The following is a 21974-nucleotide window of genomic DNA, read 5'->3' on the forward strand; positions in this document are numbered from 1 at the left end:
TTAGTCTGTATTGTTAATTTTGTTCTTTCAAAAGAATAAAAGCTATGACAAGCATTACTTGTTTAAGTACAGCTGCTTCAGATGGAAATGTTTATGGGCAAGCTGGAGTTTTATAAAATTCAGGCAGTTCCTTGCAAAGGCCATTTAAATTGACTTGGAAAAGAGGTCAGATGCTGGCACCATTTCAGCTGTTCATATAGATACCTCTTCGCCATTTGATGTAGACCCTCCCAAGGCAACAAGCTCATTTTTGTTTCCCCTAGTCTTTAGGTTTGTCTTTCTTATATACATATGTGTGTATATATATGCATGTGTATATACACATATAATTATATACATTTTTTTTGTCTTAGGGTCAGCTTTATGGTGAAAATCTTATGAAACTTCCTAAATGTTTGATTTGATACACTATTGATAGGGGAAGTGCTTGAAACACTGAAAATAGGAGTCTTTGGGAATACAAATGCTAATTTTCTCACTTCAGCCTGAGTGACTAAAGTAGTCAGAGATCACAAGAAACCTAAACGTAGTAAGAAGGTGGTGTAGGCAACATTCAGTCATAGCAAATCTGCTGCATGCTCTTTCCTACTGCATTTAGATTTTGCTTGGTTCATTTCTCTTTATGTTGTTGTAGCACTGCTTTTTAGATGATTGTATCTGTAAAAGCTTACTTGTATTGTGGGATGTAAACTGATTGCTCGACATTCACCTGTGAACAGGTTAAGCCTTCTAAGCTTTCGCTTAGGTTTTAGGCCATTAAAGGGGCAATTTGAGAGTGGGAATACATGCACGTTTCGGCTGTGAGTAGATTATTTGAGAATATCTGACCTGTAGTTGCATTTCTTTCCCCATTTTTTAAAAAGAAGTCTTTTGGGGAAGAACTTTGCAATGCTGTTCCGGACTTCTCAACTTTTGCGGGCACAACAAGGAACAACTGTATTTAGAAGGGGCAAAATGAAAGTATGGCATCAGTTTAAAATGTTATTTTTCCAGCATTTGCTGGTAATTCAGGAGCTAGAGTATACTTTCTGTGAATAGTCTACAATAGTTTAGCACTTTTATCCTGCAGAATAATTAATCTAATGTCTGAAGGGCCAAATGAATTAAAAAGCTGATATTTAATGCAGCACTTTCCAGTATTTACAGCTTGCTTATGCAGAAAAGCATTTGGTCCCTTTGTAATGAAGGAAAGTATTAAAAAACTAATAGGCCTATTTCCATTTCATTTTGTTGCTGAAGAACATTACTGTCTGACTTCATTTGGCTTAAAAATAGCACATTTTAGAATGAGTCATGAGTCAGTGAAAAGAGACATAGGTAAATATTAAACTTATTTTCTTAATAGTAATTTTTCTTGGGCATTAGCTTGAATTTGTTTATAAAATTTAGAGTTTATAACAATTCTGAAGCTTTCATTTGTGGAACCTTTAAATGCTTTGAATTTTGAAAGGGTGGAAATATCTGCAAATGTCCAGCAATCAAAAAAAAAAAAAAAAAAAAAAAAAAAAGAATGGTGCAAGTTCAAATAAGGGTTAGATATGAATGTCAAAACAGAGTTGTCATATCCTATTCCTGTATCTTTTAGTAAGAAATATTTTACAGTGAGTATTAATTCTATTACGCTCACTTTTTCAATTCTTTTGGAAGACTGAAATTTCCAAACTCAGTGGAATCTTCATACAAAATGTAAATGGCCATTATTCATTATTGCAATATGTGAAATGCTTATGCAGTCACTATTCAAAAGCTCTTTTGTCAGCTTTTTCTCTTTTTCTATATTGTTTATCTGCAAATACGAGTTCCTATAGAAGCTTGCTTCTGCCAAGCAGTAATACAACAGAGCCTCTGTCACACTCTGTGTGTAGGCACTGGAGCTTTTACTGTTTCTCCTCATCTTTTGATTTACAGATTTGAAAACCAGAGGATCCTTATTGTTCCCTGATTTTACTTCTGTAGTGTTCAGTGGTCATAAAATGGCATGAAGTAAGCCAAATAACTTGCCTGGAACTAATACAAGCCTTTTTGAATATATTGCTCTCATGATATAATGTTCTAATGTGATGGTAGAAACGGTCCTCTCCCTTGGTAAGTTCTTCCAGTACTTAGCCTAAAAGTTTTAAAAATCAGTAGTATCTCTGTCTTTTTGAATTCTTTATCTGGTTTTGGTTGGTTGTGGTGTTCTGTTTTTGTGGGGTTTTTTTTGAACTTCTGAGTTTTGTTATGCCTTTTTGTCTTGAAAAACACTCAATTTTAGAAGTTATCTTAATTTGGAGCTACTTGTATGATTATCACTTTCAAATTTTTCTCTCAAATATATCAAGCTCCCATAGCCTGTTGCTGAAAGGGATATTTTGAGGACCTCAGATCATGCTTGTGGTTTTTCTTGGAACATCTTTTCTCTGTGTTGTTCATGCTGGTTTGGGGGGGGGGGGGCTGTCTTTTTTCTTGCTGTATTTGCGAACATTAGGCTAACCTTGTCATCGAGTGGATGTATGTCTCTACCACCAAATCTGGAAATCCTGTTTTCTAGCATGACTTCCTCCCTTTCCCTGCACCCTTTTCAAAGTTGATACTGTAGTGCCTGCCAGCACAGCCTATGTTTTTTCTTACTAGAATTAGTCTTTGACTTAAAAGTTTTTTAGGAATTGTGAAGAGAGTCTTTCTTGAAACCTATAGTATTTATTGGCTTCTGGAAATATAGCATGCTTATGCTATAATGCAATAGTTCTTGTAATTCATAAATCATTCTCCTTGGCTAGATTAAAAAAAAAATTTCCCAGAAAATAAGAAGAATTTAAAAAAAAAAAAAAAAAAAGCAAGAGGGGGAAAAAAAACTTCAGTGGAAAAATTTTTAAGTAAGAAAATTCTTAAGACTTCCAAAGTAGTGCCAGCTTTCACTTGTCTTCCAAGAGAAGGAAAGTTGGTTGCTGCTCTTTCCTGTTCATTTTCTACACTACTTATAAAACACAATGAAAACTTAGGTTAAGCATGAGATTGTTTTCGCTGAGAGCAGTCTGTTTTAGTGAGCCCTGAACATCTTATACTTGTGACTTTGCTTTATTTACTGCGTGTAGGATCTTGCTCTCCTTTCTCAGAAAGTCAGATCATCATCTTAGGCCTAAACTAGTAGTATTAGCTGCAGATCTGGTGCATAAACTTGAGGAACGCCCCACCTAGTGGATAGCCACAAACTCATTCTCTCATTGTTCGGGCTCGGATGGGAAGCTAAGATTAAGCTGAAAAAGCTGTTCTTTACCTGTTGGATACCTTAATAAGAGCAAATGCAAAGGGGGATACTGTGATGTCAACACCACCATATGTCAAAGCTGCATAGCTGTTCCTTTTAAAGCTTTTTATAACCAGTATGTCTGATAAATTGAAGTCTCTCAGCCTCCTGTTAAACTTCCCTATTTCTGTTCCCTCCTGTAGTTATGAAGTAGGTTCTTTGAAGTTAGTGTAACTTGAAGGGACAGAAGAGCTGCAAACATGGCTGCAAATCCCATGTAAAAATGTACCTGTGAAAATTAGTGTTAAATGTGATACGTATGGATAAAATAAGACTGAACAGCAAGCAGTAGGTTTTTTAAGGTCTTATTAATGTGCTTATCTGTAGCAAAATAAGCACAATTTTAGATATAACATGCACCCTATCTTCTCATTTGGAGTATAAAGGAAAGATCCCTAGAGATACATAGATAGCCCTGGTTAAACTAGGGAAGCAAAATACATTGGGATGCTGTAAATCCAGATGTCCCTTGGTGTGACACCATTTTCTTTTTCTGACTGAGAATTAAAAATTTCTAGACCCAGATGGTTGGACATCTTATTACTTGATTGGCATGAAATATCAAAGTACCCAGATACGTGTTTTGACTTGGGAAACTCATTCTAAGCTATGGTAACCGAAATAGCCATCTTCAAAACTGGATTTTCTGGATGTCAGAAGAAGGAGATATCTCAACCCAAGAACTTTCTATGCAAGAAAAAAATCCTTTCTTTCTTCATTATAAGAAGACTGGCGTATCCCTTGTACAGAGAGAGATGTGGTGAACTTTAAAGCAGGACAGCAAAAGGGAGTGGAAGTCGGTCTTGTTGCATCTAAAAGACACTTCCTCATGCTCTTAAAGACAGACTAGGGGTACAAGTTTTACCCCACTGTGAACAGAAATTGTGAAGAAGAGGGATGAGATAATGTCATGTTGGCCTTGCTAGTCCTGCTCCCTGTAATGTCCCCATCCATCTTCGTATGGATGAAGAAAATTTGCCAAAAGAGAAGATTAACCAGTGCTCCCATCTTTGTTTTCTTTGTTCCCTCAGAGTAGTGTTGCTTATCTTTCTGTCCTGCTTTTGGAGTTGGTATTTGAGTTGTAGATAATGAGATTATAAGCAAATATACTTTATCTTCCTCACTGAAAGAAGTCTAGATAATCTCTTATTTAATCTTTTGCATTATGTATCTAGAATAGACACTACACTCTGTAAATGAAATCAGATCCTGAGGAATTGCACATCTTTTGGAGAGACTTAAACATACAGGTAATGTCCAAGTGATAAGATATCAAAAGTGGTGCCTACAGAAGTCTGTGAAATTCCACTTTTGAATTGAGCAAAAAGAGGAGGCAGGAACAAGAAATTTCCACCCGTATTTTAGTTTTCTGGCCTTTCCAGAAGTATTTTGTGTGCTAAATGCCAAGATGGGAAAACAGAACTGTTTCAAGAAAGTTGAAGATTTGGAGTAAGCTGTATTATTCTTATTTCAGGGCTCAGATATAGCCTGTCAGTTGATGTGAGTTGTTAATGTCGTAATACTTGGCATGTCCTTATCTGTTTCTGAAGGCTGAGTTTTAGGTGGTGGTGGTGGTAGTGTTGCGGGGAGTTGTTAAGGATGAATTAATAGATTCTTTTTTTTCCTCCTCCTAGCTGTTATTCTGCCTTTGTAAACCTTAACATTTCTGTAAATAGAATTCTCTCCTGAATAAATGCAGGTGCAGGATTTGTTGATAGAGCACAAATGTAAAGTGTCGTCTGCTTTTGCCATATGATGTAAGAGCATGAGAGCAATATGTTACCAGACTTCACTGGTGATATTTTTAAAGGTATCAGCTACATAGTGGTTGTTGGAGTATAAAAGGAAATTTTCCTAATAAAGAAATATCCATTTCTGAAGTTGGTGGTAGTAGTATGGAGAGGCTGAAATGGGTTATTCTAAGGTGTCCCAACAAAATATGGTCTTGGTTCATCTGGTATGCTGACATTGCTCACTCTGTATAGTGGAAGTGCATTTTAGTGAGTTTCAGGACATACTACTGAAATTATTAAATTTAAATATCCAAATATGTGCCTTATGGATTTTTTCCTCCAATTCTTAGAGGTATAATTAATTCCTTTTTTAATAAAGCCATTTTGTAGAACAGATGCCATGTGTTACAGATCATATAAAATACATGGAATAACTCACTAATATTTTACTGAGTATATTAAATTACTGCAATATAATGTCCCATTTGTACAAAATTCAAGTAAAACTGTATTAAAATTTAAAGCATTTGGCTTTGTATTTCCTTGTTCTTTTTTGGCTTTATGTTCAGCTTTGTGTTATTTTGTCTATCAAGAAATGTAAAATGACTTTATTCCCTGAAACAGTTTGATATCAAAGAGAAACAGAGTCTATCTAATATCAAAGTAAAGGAATAAGTTGTACACTTCCCTTTGCAGACTGTTTCATAAAGTTTTGAACAGTGAAAAAGAAAAAAAGTTATGAAAAAAAGATCTTCCTAAGCTCTTGGTGGAGGGAGGGGGGGAATTTTAGTTTAAATTTATTCTACAATATAATAAAATATGCATCTAGAATCTCGGGCAATTACTAGTCTTCAGTCTTGAGCAGCCTTAGAAGGTATCAGTTTATACCTAGTTAGTTCTACAGCAAATTGCCTTGTACAAACTCTGAGATCACCATCCACTAAACTTCTGTTAACAGGGGTTGTATTTTTTTGTGAGTAGTTCTGTTAGTCCAGAGTAGAGTTCATTTTCCTGCAGCTGAAATAGTTATGAATGGGGTAGCAGTGAATTAAGTCTAAAGAAATAACCCTCTTCCCATCATCTTGTTAGAGTTTTCTGTTGTTCAGGCTTCATGTTTTCATATCCTTCTGCCAATATAGTCCTTTTTCGTCTTGCAACAAAAGTCTCGCCAATCTTTCAATAGTGTATATGTGTGCGTGGTTCTTTAGGGCTACTGGTACTAAGTTTATTACAGTAGCTTATGTAGTAAAATAGAAGAAAGAGTAAATCTTACTAGTCTTACTGTATTTCGTCTGCTAGATCAAAATATAAATCGTAACAATTTCTGCCAGAGTTCTTCTGAGATTCTCGACAGAACAAAAAAGTCTTCGGTTACCTTTTCTGCTTAATAGTGAAGTTGTAAAATGGTGAAGAGCTTGAGGCTATTTTTTTGAAAAGCAATAATTTCAAGTTTTGATCTTTTTTTTTTCAGGTCAGATTACATAGTGGGTTTTTTTCTTTTTTTTTGTTCTAACCTTAGTCTGTGTTATTCAACATGGATGTGTGAAAGTACATCACTGTAATATTACAGGCTTTTAGACTATAGCTGGAGAATAACAGTTGTCCAAATGTGACTTTTTTGGCCTCAGTACTACTACTTCTACTTCAGAATAGTGGTATCTTAATCCTTTCTTCCTTTTCTTTTTTTTCCCCCTTCTGAGCTGATAGTATATATTATAAATGGTCTAGCATCTGCAATCAGTGCTTTGCAGAAAGAATCTGTTCATTCTTCTTTTGCAGCACTCATTTGCTATAAAGCAAATGGAAATAATTTTGGTTCCCTGGCTGAAGATCACCTAGGCTGGGCACCATTCCCGGCATGGAGCCTGCATGATCAGCTCCTGTATTTCTCATCATGCCCTTTCCAGCATAGTCAGGAAAGGGATCGTGTAGCGCCTCTTACTATCTTCAGTTGGTTTGCAGTACCTGAAAGTTATTCCTGACTGCTCATATCAGCCCAGAAATGGTGTGGGTCAAAACTGGATGTGGGTAGCATATAAATGTTGCTTTATGATTATCTGTTCTTTTTGCCTGCCTTTTCTTTCAGGTGCTTTCTTGGAGGTGTGTGTGTGGGGGGGTGCCTATGGAGGAAAAACACACAGAGCTTTGCAAGCGTTTCACTAGGACTTTGCAAGTGTTTTGCAGGCTCCATCACAGCTGGATCCCTTTTTCCTGTCTTTGCTCAGTCTGATATGTGAACCAGCAGAGCCATTTTCTTTCTTCCACTCACAATAGCAGAAGAATGGTTGAGAGGCTTTAATGGGGACATAAGAGCAGCTTCTCAGAGCTGCGTGAGGTCTTGTCAGTGTTTGCCTAGGAACAGTCGCCAAGGAAGCAGTGGGATGCATCTGGAAAGAGAGCCCTCTTCTACTTCCTGCCCATCCTGACAGTTTTTAAATGTATGAGTGTCTGTAGCTAACACTCAGTTGACACCAGTGCTTATCAGATGATGCCCAGGCTACAGATTAGAGATGCTCATATACTGTTTCTTGTGACCTGGTAATTCTGTTTTCCAGAATTTGCTTTTATTGTGATATTGGCAATAAAAATATTCATCGTACTGCCTATGTCACTGGATTAAAGTGAATCGCTGTCTGTTTAAAACATAATCCACGCTCTAGCTTTTTACATTTCCAGTACATTATTTATTAAGGATAATATTTAAGATGATTAATTTTCATTGGTTGTTCTTAGTATTTCCTAACTGCAGGCTAGAACTTGAACTGAATTAATTTCATGACAGCCCATGGTAAAAATAAGAAAAGAATTCAGCTACATAATAGAAATAGTACAGTGAACAGTGCAAGAGACGTTTAATGTAGCATCTTATTTATAAATTCAGCTGTATTGTGTGAGTGAACATGATTCAGTTTAGTCAAAATTCATAACTTTATTCAGCATTAAATAAGTATTTAACACTAATTTTCTCTAGAGCATTTTGTCATTATGTGAAGAAAAACTGAAGATTGCTTCGCCAAGTAATATTTGTCGAAGTCTATCTGCTGTTGGAAGAAGGGTTCTTTCAATTGAATCATTTGGTGCTTCTCAAGGTAAGCTTAAAATGTATTTACTTTAGAATTTTTAGACCTTCTGAAATATCTAACAATTTTTAAAATGCTATGTTTGTGTACTCTTCTGTCAGAGGGTATTTTCTGGATATCCAAAAGTCATTAAATATTTGTGGGTTTGGGTTGGGGGGGAGGAGCAGACAACACAAAACTCTCAATGAACATAATATATTTTGAATAAACTTTTAACTTATTTTGGCTCTCTGTATAGTGTGTCCTTTATGATTAAAAGTAGTCCACTCACTCTTTGTAACATAAGGAAGATACTTAGTAGTGACAGAAAAAGAGCTATAGAGACTTGCTAGGAAAGAGGAGAAGGTTTTAATATATTCTTAATATAAGCATCTGTTTTTTGCATCTAGATGGCTGTGATAACATGTGGAAGGGAAGAGTGTGTCAAAGAAGTTTGGGATCTAAATTATACTCAGATGAGAAAAACAACATAGCAGGTGATTCCTCTGCAGTGGAAGATGTGCCAGCTACCTGTCACAAGGACTCTTCAGCAGTTACTATGGTGACTGGCAGAGAAAGTGGATTAGCGGAAATGCAAATTGATCTGGATAATGACAAAGCTCAACATTCTCAACTTGCAACTCAAGTTAAAAAGAGCAAAGAGGAGGATAAACATGCAGTATATAATGACAGTTTTGCTAGTGTTGCTTTGGATATAAAATCATGCGTTATTGACATGGAGAGAGATGGCATTTTTAAGAAAGGCTGTCTGAGAAAAATTAAAACCTTTCCAAAGCTACCACTTGAAGCTTCAGATACAAACCCCTTTTTTACATCTGTAACCAACAGTGGACTGCTAGCTAGGAAAAATCACTTGCTTACACAAGAACCACTACCTCTAGACAATAATAATGAGGTTGCTTTTTCAAAGGGAAATCTTAATTCATTTGCTATTAGTAATCCACCAAGAGCAGAACCAAAGAATCACCAGGTTAATGATCTTCATTTAGAAGCTCCTTGTGTGTGTACGCAGGTGTCTAGCATGAACCTAGAAGAGTACATGTCACTTATTAATGGTAAAAATACAGGTTTTCTTTCATCTGATCACAAAGAAGACTGTTCTGATGCTACCTCTGAAATGCCAAATATGGCTGGTATGCTAAAAAGCCCTAATCAATCAATTGCTGGAACAAAAATGCTAGACAATTACATGGCACTGGAAGACTGTACTGAAACTTCTCATGGGCCAAATGAAAATTCTTTAATACATTTTAACAAGATGGATGTGTTAACAGTGTTAACAACAAAACCCAGTGGGAACAGATATGGATCAAACCTAATTAGTTCTCCAGAATTAAACAACGGTGTGATGAGCGCAAACAATAATGAAGATAATCTTTGTGGAGGCAGAGGGTCAGAAATCAAAAGTAATGAGCAGGTAGTAAAAATAAAGTCTTCATTATATAGTTGCTGTAGTCACTTATGTGGAGAGGAAATGACTTGAATACTGTGTGATTGCTTCCCCTGCCCCCAGCAAGTTAGTGTGCTGCAGAACAGAATTCTGCTAGTCTGCACACTTTCGCGTTCACATTGGAAATGTGGTGACCCTTTTTTCTCTTCAAAGGTAAAATGCTACAGTGAAATTTCTCCTATTGCAAAATCAACATTCATTTTAATTTTTTAACAAAGTGTACGGGAGCTCACTCACTAGTGTGTTAGTGCAGCATAATTAATAGTTAATTACATTTGTAAGAATACATTAAAAAAGCATAGGTAGATTTTTGAGTCTCTGTTGCTGTCAGTACATGAAGTTCAGTACTTTGCAGTAGGCCTCCCAGGTGCTTATGAAAATTGTAGAGTTCCTGGGTGTAAACTTGACCTTGTTGAAATCAATGGCAGTATCCCATCTGCTTCAGGAGGGGAAAAGATTCCACTTTTCTTAATCTACATATGCATTTAGGATTTTGAGAATTGTACATATGCTGTATTTATCCTGTGTTCTTAAATTACTGCTTCTGTGTGTGCTATGTATATTTCATGATCAAATTCAAATATGTGCACAATATGATGGATATGTCTCAAGCATTTCATCTCTATAAATAGCCAAATAAGAAGAGGGAAAGTTGACTACCTTTTTTTTTGTCTACTAGAATTCAGTGATAGGTAGTGTAGTGTGGTCTCTTCTCTGCTCAGATTACAGATTCTCAGGATGGACAAATTTGGTCTCTCACTAGATGGTTTTCTCTTGTGCCACACTTGAAGAGATGTAAACAATCCATGTAATAGGACAACTGCTGGCTGAAAATGCAGGACGGTTGATGCTTCTCTAGCTGTGCTGTGCCTTGGAAAGAATGAGCAGCACAAGCATCCAGTGCACACTTCATTTGCAGAAATGATGGTGAAGACTTTTCCTCAGCTGTCTCTACTGACAGCTCTGCCTGTTCTCCTTGCCTAACAGCTTGTCTTTCAGTCATCCAATGCAGTGGCCTCTAGGGTTATTTTCAGTCTGTATCCTTCCCTGTTTTCACCCTGCTCTGACACCTCCACTGGAGCAGTAATCAATGACAGTCAACTGCGTAAGGAGCCTGTGATTCATTATAGCTGAGAAATGGATGCCACATTAAAGAGACTGTTCTTACTGCCTTTTTCTCTTTCCCTCTCTTCTCCTCTAAATATGGATACATACCTCATGGCATGGTTTTGTTCTCTCAGGGAGTTACTCATTGAATGCATATTTATTTCTTTATTTAGTTTTTAAATCCTGTAGGTTTCTTCTTCAGACTCTAGGAAAAGATCCTTTTATTGTAAGCATTTTTTTCCTTTTTCCTCTCTCTCCTGCTCTGGACTATGCAACCCTACATACTTCAGAAGGGAGTGAAAGGGGATCATGAGCTCCAAAATCATTCCAAAATTGTCTACTTCTGCTACGCCATTTGTTCCTCTGGACTTCCATGAACCTGCTTTATTTTGTAGATGTGCTTGTATTTCTAACAAGGATCGTGGCATTTTCAGCCATTGATTTCTTGTGAGGAAGCTTGTTATGTCTTAGTATTCAAGTGACAGAAACAGCTCTATCTGCAGTCTTTCATCTGTGTTATGCCATGAATCTCCTTTCTTGGAAGGATATTTTATATTTTTATGCAGAAGTGTATAAACCTAAAATTAATTGCATTCAAGTTGTCAGGGAGAGGGTGACTGAAATAATTCTAGCTATCGGATGACTATAAAGCCATGCAGCTGCTTTTTTTTCCTCCAAGGAATATAGATACTATACTTCAGCATCACTTGTCTGAACATGGAAGTGGACTTACTTCAGGCTCTGTTAACTGGAGAAGTATGTGGGATAAATAAGCTGCCACCACTTAAGAACATGAATTGAGTGCATTGAGAAGGAGTACTGCTTTAGGAAAAAGTCTATTGAATTAAGACCTATATTCTGTCCTCACTGGACCACCAGGACCAGGTTTTAAGTCTGTCTGGGTACATGAGGATGCTTTCAAGAAATTAAGCTTTCTCAGAATTACGGCTTCCCAAATTTCTCCCAAGATTTAAAAGCCATAGGGACTGTTCTGGTTGCTTTTCCAGCAAAAGCAGTTGAAATTGGCATACAGAACATATGTTTTCAGATTAGTCTGCCATTCTTCTGAATGTTAAAATGCTTCTTTTCTTCAGACATTTTATCATCAATTTAAAACAAAATGATCTACAGCCTGCACAGAACTTCATTCTTCCAGACAGGTAGGCTCTAATCGAAGTGAGGTTATCCTGCTCCTGCCTAGTCTGTTGGCCGATCACAGTGAATTAAGAAAAGGTAACTGCTGTTCCAGCTATCTGAAAAGCAGAGTAGCAAATGTGGTCTGAAATGAAGACAGCAGGGCAGCTGATGTCCAAGAAACCAGAGGCTTATAAAGCTATGTTTTCAGTAGAAAAAAGGTTTTATAGACTCATGCTCTATTTTCTTTTTTTAATAATCCCAGCAAATATTCAGGTCCTGCCACATAAAAATATTATGCTCTTTAGAAGTTGTTAAAATCCTATGTCTCAAGTAATCTAGGAGATTTTTTTTTTTCCCTAACTTGGGTAGAGAAAGAAAAGCATTTAGGTATATCAGCTTGCTTTCTTACCAAACAAAATGACTGTCTGTTCCCTGAAATGCAGAGCTTCTAGCCTGCAAATCTATATTGTTCGTTTGTTTGTTTTCCGGAGGAGATGCTAAGGGAGAGTCATTCATTTTCAATAGTTGCTGAATGGTATGGAGGGCTCTCTTGTGAGCCTTCTCCTTAGTGAAAGGGTTGGGGTTTTCTATTGTATTTTTTTTTATTTTTAGAAGCTTTTCAACTCTCTACTTCTCCTCTGGAAGCCAGATTTTATTCCTCAGGTTTCTGAAACAGCTGTTTCTGCCTCTGTCTTACGTCCTGACAATTGCAAAAATAAACCCATACGGTGCTATCCTTTGGTTCCAAATTTTACACCTGATTTCTGCTTACCCTTTCAAGTTCCCTTTCATTTCTGAATGCCACAGTTTTAACAAATACCTAAAAATGTTTGAATTTAAGAAACTAATAATTGAGTCTGCTCACTTGCTGCAAAGGGACGAAATGAGTGTGGAGCCCTAAGAATGTATTTTCCATCCTCTGGGCTAAATGGATAACACCTCATAAGATTTACAGTGCTGCTCTTGTATCAGTTTTCTGTAATATATAAGCATGATTACTGCAAACAGAGCTTTTAGACTAGTATCTCTAGCATCTCTTTTAAGTATTTCTTGTTATTTAGAGTGCAATACAAGTCCCATCGGCTGAAGATCAACCTTGTCTACTCTGGAGAATAGATGGTTTTTCTTACCTGTCAATAGTACTTCTCCAGTGGACAATATTTTTCTAATATCCCAAAACTGCTTCTTAATGCTGTGTGCTTTACTGCTAGTAGGCATTACTAAAAATACTTGCTTGCTGTGTCTTGCTACTGCAATGTATCTTGTGAGGGTTTTCTTAGCATTTTTATAGTTTTGCATGCCATAAATAAGTATTTTTCACTTCAAGTTTGAGTGGAGATCCTTTATTTCTCTAACCAATTGCATTCTAATCAGGTGTGTCCCATCTCTAATGCTTTTAAATGTTTCTCTGTGATTCAGATGCTGTGGCTTTCACATGGGAAGGGTTAACAGGATCCTGGCATACGCACATTTGTTTCATGTTGATCATTCATACCCAGTCAAGGATAAGAGAGGTGAAAACCCATGTAGCCAAACAATGACACTTGAACACTGGGGAAATAACACTTGCAGGAAAGAAAAGTTGTCTATTCCCAGAATAGTACTCCTTAAGTAAAGAATAATGAAAGTCTTTGTTTGCTTTGGCTGTTTAAAATATCCCAGCATCATGTTCATGAAATCTTTAACTGTTGGCATTGTTTGGATACTTTGCTAAAATTATGGTTGTACAGTTCTGGTATCAACCATGAAAAAGAAGACCTGATAAATGCTTTTACTAACACTGAAGGAAAAAATCATTTTCTCAACAAGTGAGGTTTAAATATAATCTTTTTGGCATAAAGCGAAATGTCACCATTATGTAGTTATAGGCATTAATCAGCCATGTGACTTTTCCATATTTTTAGTCAAATTTTCTGTGTGGTGAAAAAAACTTTCTTATTTAAAAATTTCTCTTATGAAAAAGTTCATTTTAGAGCATGAAAAAATTTCCAGGAAGAGGCGCTGGATTAAAATTTTGCTTGTTTTTTAGTGCAGTAATCACCAGTGATAATATAGATTAAATGTTTTATATCTCAGCATTAAAACAAGTAGAGGAAATGAGCAATGTTAATGATTTAGGTGCAGTGGACCTGAGGCCTTATGCATGCTGAATGGTTGTCTTGAGCTCGCTCTGCTAAGTGTCAAAATAGATACTTAGGAAGCAGACTTAGAACGTGCTACAGACTGTTTTGCTAAAAATTTTAGTCAGATATTTTCCAGCACTTCAGACTTTTTTTTTTTTTTTTTTTTTTTTTGAGTTGTAGAAAGAGCTAATAGCTGTGAATTAGATCTGGACTTGCATGTGAGACAGATACCTAAATAAGGGAAAATTCCACTTACCTGTTTACCAAAACATAAGCAAGTGCAGTGGAATCCGAACGTCTGCTAAGTTAAATACCTGCTTTGGGGCTTAAATAAAAATTTCCTCATGACTCTAGGTTGGGAAATGCATATATATTTTTTTCCTTTGGAAAGTATTTTAACCAGACTCTGTTCATCACAATTCCTGCATCCTTCTTTCTTCTGAGACACAATTTCAGTTCCTGATGCTTTTTCATCCCCTATTTTCTTTCACTTTCCTCTTTCTTGTCATAAACTTTTGCTGCTGCTCCTAGGGGTTTTTTTCCCCTCTACTTTCCTGCTATATTTAAAGCTTTCTATCATGTCTTTCTTCCTCTAGAGAGCTTGGATATGCCAGAAGTGATGAGAAATACATTTGAGCGCCCTACTGTGCAGCTAAGTTCAGTCTCCAGCGCAGCGGGAGATTGTTCTTCCCCTTGCGAGCCGTCGATCGCCTCCTCCGGACACGGGGGCCCATCTGTGTGCGCAGCAGAGAAAGTCCGTCTTTCTCTGCTGCAGCCCTTAGAGCCTCTAGGGACACAAACTGCAGGAGGAGGGATTTTCTTGGAGAGAAACATGGCAGGGGGGTATGTACCTACTGTTTAAAAAAAAAAAAAATAGGTCTTCTTTAAACTCAATCTGTGGAAGTCCTCTTCTGTTGATTTTTCTTTTCACATGTCAGCTCTCCACCGTGAATTTGAAGCTTTGACTGCTGTTTTTGTGGTAAAGCATCTGTGAGCAAAGACATTTCTGAGGCATTTGGGAAGTGTTACGCTATGAAGAGGGGAACACAACCCTGGTCAGGGACAGTAATCCTTCAACAGTGTGGAGCTCTGTCTGTTTTGAATAGTCTCTAGTTCATCCCTTTGACTATCTGGTCTCTTCCTCCCTGCTGCGCAGCTGGTGTCTTCTTGTCAGGCAGCTAGAGGTTACTTCTCTAGATGCAGCCAAGGAAAACATTTGCAAAAGAATTTTGCACTCCAGGGTGCTGATGATGGCAAAATTTGAGAATGAAATTTAACCCGATTACCTGTATTCATATCTATCTGTACTAAATTTCCTACTTTTTGCAAAGTGATACCAAGAAGTATGTGATAATACAAGCATCCAATTCTTTTTTTAATGTGTTGAAGGTGGAGAGATTACATAACATTTTAAGTAAAGCAGTGTTTGATGGCACATCTTATTAAAAGTTAATAGCTCATCTGGCTCACCTTTAAGGATTATTTAAACAGTATGAGGCCAAAGTATTTACCTTCTCTGACAGCTATATTATGGTAAATATTAAATTATCGGAAAAGGTACAGAAATTAATGTGGTTCTCTTTTTCTCCCCCATAGATTGCAGGGGAGTTGTTTGTTTGTTGATCTTGATTAAAGGTAATGCAGTCATCTATGCATTATATGTTGTATTATAAAATCCAAATAGTGCTTCACTGAAGGGTGATCCATAGCCAGGATCACGAAAAACTGACTGCAGCAAACAACAGTTCAGAGATTGACTTTATCAAACATGTAGCATAGTACTACCATGCTGTGTAACCAGACTGTAAGTAAGATCAGACCCCTAGTCTGTTTAGATTTGGGGATTTAAAGGTGTTTATAGCAGCAACAAATATTTTTCAAGGTTTGTATTTTTGGTTTTGTTTCCTGTGTTCTAGTTTTTAGGGTTTTTTTTTTCCCCCCAATTAAGTTAATCTCGAATTGATGTTGGTAGTTCTTTTCTCCAACGTGGCTTAAAGTTGCTATTTAGCAATAGTTAAATATCTTAGAGGCTGCATGCACAACAGAGAATGTACCATGTTGTTTTAAATAGTTTGATGGTCTGCACTAACCCAGAGGGATCTGCCTGCAGTGAATTTGTTTTTTACTGCTCCTTTGGTCGATGGCTGAAGAGGGTAATGTCCAGCTGGTGGGTAATAAAAACCACCGATAGTGATAATCTCTTCTATTAGCACAGCTTGATCTAGAAGATAATGTCTATGTAGTACTATCAATGTCAAGTTCTTATATAAAAACATGCACAAAATATAAAGTATGCATTCTCTGAAGAACAGTAAATAAATGTCCTATTGCATTCGAGCAGTATCTTTGTCATATTAAGGTATAGGCCAGGTATAAAAACTAAATTTATAACCATGTTTTGCAAACTGAACAGCCAGTGACTGAAAACAACATAATGTGCTTCAACTTCAAAATAAACCTGTCATTAATTCTGTCAATACTGTTAACATTCTTTCACAGAAGAACAAGAAATGTTGATGAAATCTTTAAGGTAAGACTTGTAATGCAACTGTTAGGGTAAATCAGGATTTGAATTTTTTGTTGTTTTTTGTTTGGATTTTTACATCTTTAAGCCCAGATGATATCCCTTCGGTTATAGGTAGTCTTTGACGTTATGAAAGGATCTTTTCCTAATGTAACAAGAGAGAACTTCCAAACAGCTCACTTTGCCTGAAGCACTTCTATTCTTTGTGAAATCTAATTTGAATTACACTTTTGTAATGCAATTAAGAGATTTATTCATCTATACAGTTAACTGGGGAATGCTTTTTTCAGTAAGAAGAACTATTAGTTTACTACCAGCAACCGCCATAAAAACCTTTTCTTAATGCTTTTAAGGTATGCACATTGTTTGTTAGCATTTGATTTTTCATTGCACCAGTAAACATTTTTGTTTTGCAATAATTTCTAATAATTCTCTCCATGCTCACTCTTTTTTGCAGTGGATATCTCTAAAACTCCTTTTGTCCTGGTATGGTAAGCCTCTGAAAGACTATGAACTGTGGGCATTATGTCATGAATATTTATGTACTCTGCAGACTTGCATAGATTATCCAGGTAAAGGCTTAATTATTTTGAAATATTTGTTTATTTATGTCCACTGTTTTAATGTTCTGTTTAGGCCATTGATGTAAAATATCACTCTTCTATTTTTTGTATAGAAAAAATAATAGGCAATATTTCTAATTTCACACTTTAAACTGTGACTTTGATTTGTTACTCCATTTGGAGGTTTCTTCTATGTATAGCATTGTAAAAATCTCTTATTTTCTCCTTATTCTGTGTTGTTATGATATTTGGGGGGGGGGGGGAGGAAGGAGAGTGCAGGGGAAGGAATATATGTTTCATATCTAAGTAGTCTTAAAACTTCCTCTTTGCTCTCTCTTGCCTGGGTTTGTTTGTGACACCCAACATGTTTTTGACAATCCAGGCCTTTGCCAATTTAAAGTGCCCAGGATCTTGCCATGACTTTCCTCTACTCTTTGCCCATTCTTTTGCCTGAGTTTATGGGAGAGTTCTCAGAAGGCAGCTTCTGAGAGAGGAAAGGGGAGTAGACCTTTGACAAAATTGGAGTATGTTGTACGTCACGTGGGAGAAGACGGTCCTACGTTTCAGTAGGTGTTCTGAATGTTTGGTCTAGCTTATACTAACTAGAAAGCTGTAGCAAATAAGAGCAGAGATGACCTGCCTTTACTTTTTTCTTGCTTTAAGAAGCCAGCTTTTGAGGATTTGGATAGGAATTAGTTTGAAGTCTGGAACTAAATATGAACAAATGGATAGTAGGGTACAGAAAGCTTACTGCATGTCTTCTGTTTTCAGTTTCAACCACTTTGTCTTTTATGGTATAAAAAAGTTACAGGGAAGCTGACTATAAAAAGAGATTTCTGAGCACTTTAAGCAACGTCGCCCTCAAAACTGAGTATCTGATACCTGCATTGCAACAGAAGGACTATTTCAACCCCATAATGCATGTTCCTAGTGTTTCTGAGGGCTTCAAATTACTGTACGTAATGGCCCAGACTCTAATTCAATATGCTTAGTAAGCCTCTGCTGCCATACTTACATGCACCCAGAATGCATATGCCTTCAAAATACTAAAATCCAACTTATGATCTGAACCTTACCTAGCCTATGAAAGTGAACATAGTGATACTAAGCCACTAAATGGAAGGCACCTGACTTAAAACTCCCTACTTGAAGAATAAAGCTGCTTTGAAGTTGAATACAGTTTTCAGATTTAGAATGTTTCTGCCAGAGGAATTTCTGCCTGTTCGGAGTGAGTGACTGCGCATCCCGGAGTGACTTACAGTTGTGTTGCTATTTCGGGGCAGGGTGAAGAGCAAGGAAGTCGAGCATTCCCTTTTAAAAAATTAGCTTATTAAAGATGATGCTGATATGATATAAACAATATGTTAAAATATCCTTTGTCTCATTGCTGGTAGACTGGTAGCTGATGAATGATAGCTAAATAGATGAAATGTGGAACAGGCTGGACTAGTTCTTATTTATTTATTCTACTAGACAGCCTTTTCCTCAAAATCCTCCCTTGAGTGCATTTTTTCATTATGCTTATGAGAAATTATCCGGATAAGAAAACATACCCTGAAGTTAGCATTTTCATATATTTTTGAAAATGGTCATGCTACAAAAGACAAGACAAGTAGTTCAGGTCAGGCTTAAATACTATGGAAGGTAGTAGGCAAGCCTGTATTTACGTTAAGCATATTGAGGCCAAAATTGAGGTCAAGCACATTTTAATGAAGTTAGATGGTTTTAGATATGTTTTGTAGAGATAACTACAAAAGGATGATTTGCTTTTTTATATCTCTTTTTTACTCCTAGACCTCTTCAAACTTGTCTTTTAGTATTTAATTTTAATTTTATTGTCCTAGCACCCTGTTTTTCATAGGAAAGGGGCTTATTTGGTGGTAGCTGCAAAGGCAGGACTACATTGCTGACTGTATGGCTTATTATGCTAAAGTATGTTAAATTAGGCTGTGCTTTGAAGGCTGTAAAAAGACTGGAGCACATCTAGCCGAAGCATTTCTTTCATTTGTTCCTTTCTTGGCCTTCCTCTTCAATGCTCAATATAAAGAGAATAAACTTGCAGCATTCTAAGTCCTTTTATTTATCTTGTTCCCATTTTGTTTTACTTTCTTGTCTTTTTTTCTGGAAGGAATTACCTGTCTGTAATTGCAGCTTAGGGTGATTTCTCATCTGCTGTTATATTGGGTGGTTTCTGTTCCAGCACTAGTGTTATTTAAAGCTTCATTTATCATAGCCTAGGATGATAGCTGATGTTGCAAATTATTATTCAGATTATTTCATTTCTTTGACTGGTGTTACACAGTTACAAGGACAGACGTTTATTACAGCTTGTCTTTTGTGACTTGTTTTGCAGTGTTCTTATGTTTGGACTCTGTACAGATTGACTGCCATGGAAGTATCCTCTTTGCTGCTCCAAAAGCTGAAGGTAAACTGATACATTGAGCAGTCTGCCTTTATTCCTTTTTTAAGGAGAAAAGAAGAAAGAAAATATCTGTTTCTGTTTTCTTTTCTCTTTCAGAATCTTGTGATGTATTTTATTTAGCTCCTGAAATTGAAGAGGAGGATGTAGTTACCGAGAAGGTAATGTGGTAGGTTATGTGGGTTGCTGTTCATTTTATCAGTGGGCAGTTGTACCCCTCTGTTCCTTGAAGGAGAAAGCAAAAACATTTTAACATTTTGATAATAATGCTATTTCTCATTAATCTGTGCTTTGGAATGTGTTAGTCTCCCATAAAATCAGTTGCTTCTTAAAAACTATTTGCCTTCCCTCTCCCAAATTATTGGAGTAACTGCCAAAATCTGTTCTTTGATAGTTTTCTGTAAGGTTTAATTGCTTTCTGTTTTTTAGCACTTGAAGTCATATTTCATGTTCTTGAAGGCATGCTAAGGTGACTGTTTTGAACTGTTCAGGTTAAAGCCGACAGGCGTTAATCTGCTATGGAATATTGGATACAAATAACACTGTTAACATTATGAGTTTGTCAATGTAACTTTAGTAGTATCCCCTAGAGCATTTCCCTATAGAAATAAGTGCCATGGAGCTCTCAGACCAAACATGATAAAAATATTAACTAATCAGCAAGTGAGTATTTGTCTCCATTGCAATTGCATCTCAATTGCAAACTGTACTGCAGCAATCTTATGAGTTAGGAAAGATTTGAATTTACAGTATCTTTCTATTTTGTAATATGAAAAGAGAGGAGCTAATAGGTATCTCCTGTCCTGTGTGTCCCTTTACAAATATGAAGTAGTAGTTGTGAATCAGAAGAAAAACGGCTTTAAAAATCTTCAAAAGCCAGATTTTGTCTTTCTGTAAAATTACTTGTAACTAGAAAATATTTATATAGTTCCTTTCTTTAAAGTCATTCCTTCTTCTTAAATTAAATTGCTTTGATCCAACATGCAGCTTTTTTGAAAGCTTCAAAAGCTATCTTGAAGCTTAAACTAACCCTGAAATATAATATAGCAGCTTCAGCAGACAGTGGAATTAATAATCCTGAAGCTTTCATGATTTATGCTTTATCTCTAGAAAATCCAGATAATTTTTTTTATTGTTTTTCTCCAACATTATATGTAGAATTCTGACTAAGTTCACTTCAGTTTTTGGCTTTATCCTGATACTTGTATAGCTGTTTGGTTGTTATGAACGTTAACAGTTAGAATTGTGGTATGGATATCAAGGCTTGTGTAGTGCCAGCCACAGTAACTACGCTGCTCATCAGTAAAAGGAGCTTTTGCAGAGCATGTGCTGGGTTGGATGGTAATTTTTCCTTTAAAAGAAAAAAAAAAGTTAAAATTGTAATCTTGTTGACCTCTTGGGACTCTGAACCTAAGAGGAAGATAACCTGGGGGAGCTGCTTTCTCTTCCTTCAGACTTTTTGTACCTGTTAATAGCTTTTGTTCAACAGTTCAGATGGTTCACAGGCTGCTTACTTTACAGTGAACTTGCTTGTTGTCCAGTGTTGTTTACATGGCTCAAAAGAGTGCTAGAAAACTCTGTACTGTACGGCCACATCATTTAGTGCTATGCTTAGGTTGCTCTTCCCTGAGCCTTTTCAATGCCCCCCAGAGGCAATGGGATCAAGCGAGGTGCTTTAGCTATGGCAGAGCTGCATTTCTAAACTCTGCTGAGTGTTAAATAGTCTGAATGAGTCTCTGTCTGAAAATAGTAATTCTTCAAATAAAATCAGACTGCTTGTCAAGATCAAGTACTTTTCCAAGGTCTCTCATCATGGCAACTTCAAGTAGTCTAGCTGCCAGCACTACAATTCCTGAAATAAATATATAGTACCTACTTCTTCTGATAGGCATAATCTTCTCTGTAAAATATGACTTGTGCAGACCAGCTTGTAATTACTTTGTGCCGTTTACCTGCTGGATTGTCATGGCCTTTTTTAAGTAAATTGCTGCTGGTCAGATGTTATGGTAGAACCCTAAAGCTTGCAGTAATCTAAATTTTTACATGAGAAAGGGGTTCATCAAAATGTAACACAAAACACTTTTAATAATTCTCCTAGACAAACAATAAGACAAATTATGTCAGTTGTTCCAACAGTAGAATACTAGCTACTATTATCAGCACTGCACGCATAGCTGCTAGTTTTTGAAATGGGCTGGGATTTTCACCAGCATCTTCAGAAGCTGACGGCAGCCTGCTCTTTGGAAGCTCCCGTGCATTTTCTTTACTTTGGGGGTGGAGGAGGCATTTTTGGATGACTACGGGGGATTGGTTTTGAGGAAATTGTTTTGGTCGCCTTACATCTTTCCTCTGTCCTATGTTATACTAATAGGTCTGCATTTATGGTGTTGCTGCAGTTCTGTGGATGGCAGCAAAATACAGCTTCCCACCTGATCACAAACTAGCGTTGCCAAGAAAGTTAAAAAGCCTTCTTCTGGATATGCCAAAAAAAAATCCTGAAGAAAGACCTTCTCTAGCTGATGCAATTAAGGTTACTATATTTAAACAATTTT

At 36.7% G+C, this 21974-nt stretch overlaps 1 protein-coding gene across 1 annotated transcript in view; it reads left to right on the plus strand.

The window, feature by feature from the left end:
* The first annotated feature begins 2060 nt into the window (after positions 1-2060).
* The window catches only part of LOC135326029 (kinase non-catalytic C-lobe domain-containing protein 1-like), a 44199-nt gene continuing 24285 nt past the window's right edge, over positions 2061-21974 (plus strand). Inside the window, exons 1-7 of the mRNA XM_064503921.1 lie at positions 2061-2085; positions 8013-8108; positions 8489-9516; positions 16898-17012; positions 19357-19428; positions 19522-19583; positions 21794-21952. Of these exons, the coding sequence (XP_064359991.1) occupies positions 2061-2085; positions 8013-8108; positions 8489-9516; positions 16898-17012; positions 19357-19428; positions 19522-19583; positions 21794-21952 (1557 nt within the window). The remainder of the gene's footprint in view (positions 2086-8012; positions 8109-8488; positions 9517-16897; positions 17013-19356; positions 19429-19521; positions 19584-21793; positions 21953-21974) is intronic.

Source organism: Dromaius novaehollandiae, unplaced genomic scaffold (genome assembly GCF_036370855.1).
Source record: "Dromaius novaehollandiae isolate bDroNov1 unplaced genomic scaffold, bDroNov1.hap1 HAP1_SCAFFOLD_42, whole genome shotgun sequence".
NCBI classification, from domain to species: Eukaryota; Metazoa; Chordata; class Aves; order Casuariiformes; family Dromaiidae; genus Dromaius; species Dromaius novaehollandiae.